Source organism: Cynoglossus semilaevis, chromosome 15, assembly GCF_000523025.1.
Source record: "Cynoglossus semilaevis isolate Cse_v1.0 chromosome 15, Cse_v1.0, whole genome shotgun sequence".
Taxonomy (NCBI): domain Eukaryota; kingdom Metazoa; phylum Chordata; class Actinopteri; order Pleuronectiformes; family Cynoglossidae; genus Cynoglossus; species Cynoglossus semilaevis.
In genome coordinates this window covers 14,224,957-14,233,601 of record NC_024321.1, presented here as the reverse complement: position 1 = coordinate 14,233,601, position 8,645 = coordinate 14,224,957, and the positions used below count along the sequence as shown (strand labels likewise).

The 8,645-nt window shown below is 41.7% G+C and overlaps 1 protein-coding gene across 1 annotated transcript; it reads right to left on the bottom strand.

Moving 5' to 3' along the window:
• Window positions 1-2,529: 2,529 nt before the first annotated feature.
• LOC103391134 (gamma-aminobutyric acid receptor subunit alpha-4) lies at window positions 2,530-6,926 on the bottom strand. The gene is made up of 2 exons (XM_008327282.3): window positions 6,076-6,926; window positions 2,530-3,802 (listed from the first exon to the last, which is right to left on the bottom strand). Exons 1-2 carry the CDS (start codon window positions 6,310-6,312, stop codon window positions 3,266-3,268), a joined length of 774 nt encoding a protein of 257 aa, XP_008325504.1. The 5' UTR covers window positions 6,313-6,926; the 3' UTR covers window positions 2,530-3,265.
• Between the last annotated feature and the right edge of the window lie 1,719 nt (window positions 6,927-8,645).

The following is an 8,645-nucleotide window of genomic DNA, read 5'->3' as shown; positions in this document are numbered from 1 at the left end:
CCCGCCGCCTGCTGTTGGCAGCTCCATCCATCACCCGCCGTCACAATCACAGTACTCATTACTACACGGATGTCCTGCGTCTCTATGATGTGAAATATGTTGTCGCCTGTTACTGGAGACACAAACCAGGGGACAGACCGCGGCACCAACACGGAGGTTACAGGGAAATCAATTTCACACATGACTGAGTCCAGGCTTTAAGTGAGAGACAGCAGGCATCTTCATGTGTCTGTCAGCTCCACTGATCCCCGCCACAGAGGCCGCATCGGAACTCCAGCTGCTCAAAAACCATCAACAGTGGCCGACGACTGTAACTGCACGGGTGATGGACCATGTGACATCCATCAGCTGTTCAACCACCTAGTCCTGCAGACTCTAACCAGTCCAACCAGTACACGAACAACCACACACCGCATCAGTATGTTTGAATTCCTTGTTTCCTTCTAAGTTGCCTCCTCTAAGGGGCGCCAGAGCACTTAAGAGGAGGCATGAAACAAAGGAGAAAAAAAATAATATCTATAACTAAGTAAACCAGAACTGTAATTAAAAAAAAAAATGGATACGTTGAGGCTGATGTAGCCTTAAATTACAAGGAATCGATGGATTTGTTCCCCCTACAGCTAGAAAGGAGAATGACACTTTGACTGCAAAAAAAGAAGAAAGAAAATAATTAAAATTGACTCAAACATTAAATTAAATCAAACAGACTGCCTTGTTGAACAGGGACACCCTACATGTGACTGCTGGTTAGATACTGTATCTGTGGATGTATTTCTAAGGCTTCTAATATACGACACCATCATTGTGTCTCTCATGCGAGTATTTATAGCATGTTTTTGAATCACTACACGGCACGTAAAGAAAGCAGGTTTTTCGATGACAGCGACCCCGACTTCACCTCCACCAGCCAGAAACTCCAGAGTAACAAGACGAACAGAGCAGAGAGGACAATCGTTTGACGTCATGTGTGTCATTAGGGAAGTGAAGTCCTTCACATTTCAATGATTCACCTGACAACCTCTGCTATATTCCTCACCCGGGGTGAATAACGAGCGTATATATTTATTATTGGTTGGGATTTTAATTTTCTAGTTTAGTTCTGTGTGAAAACCAGGTTTGAATTCCAAGTCAACGTGAACGTCCAATGACATGCTAAGGCTTGTCGTGTCTTCTCTGACCTCCAGGGTTAACACGATTGGACCTGAAGGTTGATATGACTTTCATCCATTAGCTGCAGGCTAAGCCAATTGTTCTGGCCTAGGTTAGCATACGGACAGGAAGTAGGACAAAGGGAGATGGACAACAGACCAAAAAAAAAAAAAAAATTCAACTCAGAACCGCTGTTTCCAAAATACATCATATCAGGTCACAATTCTGTACTGCAATCCTTTCACTTCTACTACCGTATTTTCCGGACTATAAGTCGCACTTTTTATTCCATCCTTCGGCTGCATTTGTGACTTATACTCAGGAGCAACTTATATATTAAATCATATAATTTTAAATGTTTTTTATTTTCACACTGACAGCCGCTAGAGGGCACTCTTGGCTTTTGTACCAGTATCTGCTAGTCCTGTACCACTGAAAATGTACATGTTCGTTATTATCACACTGATAGCCGCTAGAGGGCACTAGGTTTGTGTACCAGTGTCTGTTACTTCTGTACCAATGAAAATGTACATGTTTGTTATTTTCACACGGACAGCCGCTAGAGGGCACTGGTGCGTCTTATACTCCGGAGCGACTTATATATATATATAATTTTTTTGTCTTCTTCATTATGTATTCTTTGGCTGGTGTGACTTATACTGCGGAGTGACTTATAGTCCGGAAAATATGGTACTCCAATGACCTCCTATTGGACGATCTCCAGTGAAATAACGTGATGTGCCTGTTCGTACACTCTAGTCGTCTCCTTAACGTCGCCTTCTTGTTACTGTGTGATCTGAGGTGCTGATGGTTCGATTCTCTGCTCCGTCTATGGCTTTGTTTTCACACTGCACGAGCGTCGTCTACTGTGTGGTAGTAACTCGTGGTAGGGCAGAACACTCCCGTTACGTCGACCTACAATAACTCCACTTTAACAGCGTCTCCCAGAGTGATCCTAAATTACATCCTTAGCATTTGCTCGTGTGTTGATCTAGTTTATATAAGAATGTCTGCAGGTTATTACTGTACAAAAGAGGCTTTTCATGGCCCAGCCAAAGCTCCGCTCTCCCGATCCCTCCTCCCTCCTCCCCCCTCCACTCTTCCCCCGGATTGAGGACTTTAATTTTGACCCAATGTCTTTTTCATTAGACATCACTGAAAAGAAAATGAGAAACTGAAGCTATTTAGTGAAGTCGAGGTACTTTGTATTTACTGAATATCACACACACTCATATATTTGTGTGTATACATATATATATAAAATATATATACATATATGTACTACAATATATACATATATGTGTATGTATCTAAAGTACATATATACAGACATAATATATAAATATATATAAATATACACAGAAATATATATATGTGTGTGTATGTATTTACTGTATATGCTGTATAAGTCAAAAAGTTTCCAGACAAATAGAACTTCTCTTTTCAAATGAAACTAAAAAAAAATCTATTTCTCTAAATATACTATATTTTCCGCTAACTGTGGTTCAATTCTGGGAGGTGTCGTTCTCAGAAGGTCATGACCTGCGATGTCTAGACCAAAACTATGAGCTTCACTCATTTTAACAGGTTTACAGTCAAGTTTGTTAGGAGTGTGTGTGTGTGTGTGTGTGTGTGTGTGTGTACTTAGCAGTTTCAGTTCATCTCAGGATAATGGCCCACACATCCAAACATCGTTCCAGGTGCAGGATACAAAAATAGGTAAATGAAAAAAAAAAGAAAAAAAAAATCCCATGCGTTTTCATGACTGCAGACCAAAAGAGATCATGAGGCAGTAAAAGTTGACGAAAAAACCTTTACAGTGTGACGTGTGCATGAAGTAATACAAAGGGAACAGTAACTTTTATTCCATTGTGCAGGTGCACTCACGCATGTCGAGTCAGATGTTTCTAATTCGGTCGTTTCCGTCCAAAGCCGGCTGTTTTGAGGACTGCAGGAAGAAAAATAAAAACGTCTTTCTAATTGTTCTCCAGGATATGGATGTTCTTGCTGAGCAAACTGTGTTTATCTCTTTGGCTTCCTCCCCATTGTTTGCACACTCCAATAATCCTTATATGCTTTCCAGTTGATAAAAGTACGGTTGTTGCCAGAGCGGCGTCTAACCGGCCTTATCCAGCATGGCGTCCTTTGATAAGTAAACCACCCAGTAGACCATGTTAAATGCCCCAAAGGAGACTGGGAACAGGATCCGCGCGTATTTGTCAATTTTGCTGGTCCCACCCATACTCGCAGTGGCTGGCTGAGCGCTCGGCGTCGGATTTACCTCCTGCTTCTTCTCCCTCATGTGGATGCGCTCCAACTTGGGGCCCAGCAAGTGCTGCAGGGAGGAGGCGCTGTTGTTCTGCTTGCACGGTGTCCCCGCCATGACATCCGGAGTGGAGGCAGCGACCTGGGGCGTGCTCTTCACCAGCTGGGCGGAGGAGGACGCCACGCTGAGGAGGCTCTCGGACTTTGGGCTGTAGCGGGAGAGGGTGGATGAGCTGCCGTTGACCCCGCCAACGATAGAGCGATGCATTCTGGTTCGACCAACTCCTGCGATGCAGGTGGTGGACTGGGCTCTCTGGTAGCCTCTGGAATCTTGCTGGGAGATATAATTCATCCGTTTCCTCAGGTTGCCGTTGGTGTCAGGATTTTGCTGAGTGTGGAAGATGGTGAGAGCAGAAACAAAAGTGTCAGGATTTTCACTCAGAAGAGTCTTAGAGGAAAGTTAAAGGCGTAACCAAGCTTTGAGTATATATGTCCTACAAAGACCAGCCACTAAAATAAAGCTAACAAAAGTTCAAGTGAGGCTACACTTAGAGGTCATAAAAAAGTTAGAAGTCATATACTTTCTAATAAATGTCATTCCATTAGACAAAATATATATTGTATATTTGATAAATATATATATATGGGTATATATATACATATAAACACATATTTGGGTATAAATATATAAACATATATACACATATATTCATACATATATATATGTGGCCTCAGATATAATTTAACAGAGAATAAAGTAAAAAAAAAAAACTGTTGGCGGGAACGATGGTCTCGGGAAGAAGACAGGAAGTGTTCACATGTGCGCAAAGCTCTCTTGCACTTGTGTCCTAAGAACCATTAACCCCGTCGTATTGATCTGATTACAGTCCAGCTGACACAGATGGCCCTCATCTGGAAGCAGACGCCAGAGTCCGTGAGATACAGATGTCACTCACCAGGGATTTCACTCCTTTCACACAAGCTTAAGACACAAAGTAGGTAGCAGTGCGGCGCGGCCGTAATGCGGCGCTGCATCAAAGGAGCTTATCTCTACAGAGTTGACGTTTTCAGTCAGAGTGTGATTCTGGGAGTACGGCAGAAATAATCCATCCCACCGCCTCGACACTGAAAAGTAAGTGTCCTTACTTTGAATGTAGGTGTGTGTTTGAGGGCGATCTTGGTGTAGCTATACTTGTGGGGACACTGTCCTCGTGGGGACATTTTTCAGGTCCTCACCCATAGGTAAAAAAAATATATGGTGGACTAAGCAACGGAATTACGGCTGGATTAAGTTAAGAGTTAAGATTATTTATATGTAAAAGTTCAGGTCAGGCTAAGGTCTGGACCACATGTTGTTGTTATCGTGCTGCGTCGTGGCTTTGTACGAGTCTGAATGTTTCCCCAGCGCCGGAGACTTTCTGAAACATATACAGATGTAACCAGGCTGTGTTGCCGTGGTAACCTACTAATCCAGCAAAGTGCAGTTGTCACTACACTGCATCCAGGCATGATTACGGCACACACCAGGATGTGGACTGGAGGGGGCGACTTCGTGTAGTTCAGTGTAAGAGTGACACCGGCGTCGCCGGGTTTCAACAGCCTCTGACCTTCTGTTCTGGCTTCATTTTGGGAGAATGCTTTATCAAACTGAAGTCTTGATCATCATGACTTAACACAAACACCCCAGAGTCTGTTTATAGACTTTTTCCTCTTCTCTTCACACCTTCACATTTCTGAGAAACAGGGTCAACTGAGCTGTTGTTCTGACGCTAAAATATAAAATAACGGCTAAATCTGTTGTGTTGTCAAGTGCAGGAAGCAGGAGTTTGCAGCAGCAGCAACTTCTCTCGTCCATCTGCTCCCTGCTCTCGCCACGGATTACAGGGTCATCTACAAAACACTGCGGAGAAGGTAGGGCACGGAGCTAAACGCTAATGTAGCTCTACTTCGTAAACCGGTCACTCTGGTGATGCAAGAACCTATAACCACTACAGGTATCATACAGGTCTCCAGGTCCACAAGTTTATGTTTTTATTTTATGTATTATTTTTGTGGAATTCTGGGAGAAAATCTCCAATTTCATTTCAAATTTTTGTTACAAAACTGATTTTTCTTTTTCATTTTTGAGGATAAAGACATCTGACACAGATAGAACGATAAAGCTGTTCAGTTCTGGGAGAAAATCTCCAATTTCATTTTTTGTTTTTGTTACAAATTGATTTTTCTTTTTTCACCAGTCTGAACCGGTTTCAGTTCTTAACATTAAACACCTGCCCTCAGATAGCATTAATAATTCTGATGTGCCCCCCCCCAACCCCCTCCGGCTGAAAATGAGTTGGAACTCCCCTTCATTCACACCCTCAAAATAAAGTGTTAATAGTGTCTTACAGTAACAACACTTCATTTTAAGTGTGTGAATGGCGATAAAAAAAAAAATTTTTTTAAAAACGCTACGAAGTTTTAATACGACTGAGATAACGTTACAGGCAGGAGCACAGCTGACGGACCTCAGGCAGTCAGTCACATGACTTCACCAAGGTCCAGGCTACAGGCCAGATACAGTAAACACATAATAAGGGACATGCTGTGTAAGCGCTCCTACCAGTAAAGTGCGATTGGATTATTTGCAACAGCCACTTTGCAGGAAAAAATGAAAATCACCTGCAGCACTTCCTCGCCGTCCTTGACCTTGACAGGCGTGGTTTGGGGACCGGGGGGACATTTGGCCGGTTTCTTCTTGGCCCGTTCGATCTGTGCCTGGGTGAAGTAGTTTACAGCAGCAAACTCAATTAGGGCAGAGAAGACGAAGGCGAAGCAGACGGCGATGAACCAGTCCATGGCGGTGGCGTAGGAGACCTTGGGTAAAGAGTGTCGGGCGCTGATGCTGAGCGTGGTCATGGTCAGTACAGTGGTAATACCGACAGTGGACAAACAATAAAAGAAAAGAAAATATAAATATAGACGTTATTCACAAACACTGCTAAGAAAAAGTTTTAGTTTCACTGAAGCAGCTCAGGTTTTGAAACCCCATCATCAACTCCCAGCGTGTTTGTGGAGGCTGAGATTTTTTCCATATTATTAACTCCATCGTTGGGACAAACAAAAACAGATGAGCTATAATCATTTTAAAAGTTGTGTTGACTCACTGTGTATCACTGAACAAACTCCACTCACTATGATACAGTTCAATAAACAACGTAACAGTCGTGCGTCGTCAACACATTAACAACTGAACGCACAGCTTAACAATGAATGTTTGGTTAAATATATATAAAAACACACCTTCCTCCCATTAAGTTATTTTCTTTTTTGGGAAGTGTGATGCATTAGCATCAGCTACGGCTATATTTACACATTACCATTCACCCACAAGCTCAGATGTAGTTCATCAATTGAAGTGTTTTTTTTTCAATGACCCATAAACGTTATATATCCACATGCTGTCTGCACAGCTGTATATACAAAAGAATATATAAAAAAGAAACATCCCACTGCAGTACCACAATGGACCACCTGGGAGTCACGAACCTCCTTTAGTAGATCTGCTCTCTTTAATGTCTTAACTGCAGTAAATCTGGTCCAACGTGGTTTTCCTTCAGTTTTGTGACCCCTATGTGTTTCACAGAGGTACTGCAGATGGATTGTGATTTTTTTTTGATTGATAAGGCAATTTTTAAAAATTACTTTTTGGCAAACAAAGTCGCTGTTCCTATCTGGATACCACTGCAGGAACTAGAACTGAAATGGTGTTTGTTTAAACACCTGAATGTTATCAACACCTGACATCTTGGTTTAACAGCAGTCACAACCAACATTTATCAGCGCATACTGCCACCTACTGTACTACAGTGTGTAGTGTCATGGTACGACCAGTGACTTTTCAAGATAACGCATAACTTCTCCTTGTAACTTAATGCACAATTGGTTTTTTTATTTCAACTGGTGTGAATTTTCACACATTTGTACATAGTATATATTTTTTTTCTACTGAAAAAAAATCTCTACCGGTCAGTGATGACATTTTTGATGCCGGTTTCCTTTCTCCCCGTTATGTTCCAGCATCAGAATCTATTAGATGAATGTCCTGTCCTTTCACGAGGACAAGGTTGACCCAGCAGTAAGGTTCCTCTACGTACAGTAGAAGAGCAGTTTGCCTCAGGAAGGGCATCCGGCAGAAAAACTGTGCCAAATCACTGTGGGGATTACCGCTGCGGCCAGCTCCGATGAAGAAGAAGAAGCATTCTGATTTTTTCATTAAAAAATCCTGAATGAAGAGACTTTTAAGAAACCAGGTCAAATTGTCCATTTGTTTGAAAATGTTTCCTTGATGGAAAACTATTCAAATGTACGCCAGTTAATTATCTCAGTGTACATCAACGAGAGGGGGATAATTCCCATAAGTATTTGCCTTTTTTTAATTATGTTTAATTAAATGGCACAGAGCTTCAGACGAATTTAAGACGCAAGACATAAACATCCAAATTTAGAAATGAAAGTTCAGTTTCTTGCTTGTTAGCGAAGAGGCAGAGGCAGTAGATGAGGCCGAGGCAGAAGGTTGTGTGTACGAACCGAAACCTAGAGAAAACCCTTAGCTCATCATTCCTCCTGTGTATATTTATCTTTTAACACTAATGTGATTTCAGAAAAATCCCCTGGACGTGGAACATCGCTAAAAGTCCAGGCTTTTGCGGCGTCCGGGTCCAACATAAATTCCTCCACCTCCGCCCGGACGTGAGCGTCACATAATGACCTGTCAATCAAGGACAGCTGTGTGAGGTGAACTGTGACTCCAGGACACAGACTGAGGTATTAACCTCTACTCCTCAGCTTTGATGGAGATCCTACTGTAGAGCTGGGCACAGAAGTGGGTGTGGAATCATTCTCAATTCTTTGAATATCATTTATTGTCATTATTTATTGTTTTTTGTTAATTTTAAAGATAAACTCAGGGTTAAATCTGCTCTATATATCATATGTGACAAAAATTCACTGTGGCCAAAATTAAAAACCGTGACGAAGACTTGGGCCAAACTGAATATTATTGAAAAATTGACAATAATTGTCCATGTTTTGAATCTGGAACAACCAAAGTGTAATATTACAAATACAGGAGAAATGAAATTTGAAATAAAACACACAGTGTGAATGTTATATTATGTCTCTTTATCTGTAGCCTTTCCAGTTCCTTTTTTATTTGTCAATCTTTTTTTCACAGGCCAAAAAAAATCTCT

What these genes read in the sequence shown, in the direction of transcription:
- LOC103391134 (XM_008327282.3), bottom strand. Translation starts at nt 6,312, where the DNA reads ATGACCACGCTCAGCATCAGCGCCCGACACTCTTTACCCAAGGTCTCC. An exon ending in ACGGCGAGGAAGTGCTGCAG is followed by an intron (nt 3,803 to 6,075) that starts GTGATTTTCATT and finishes TTCCACACTCAG; the next exon opens with CAAAATCCTGACACCAACGG.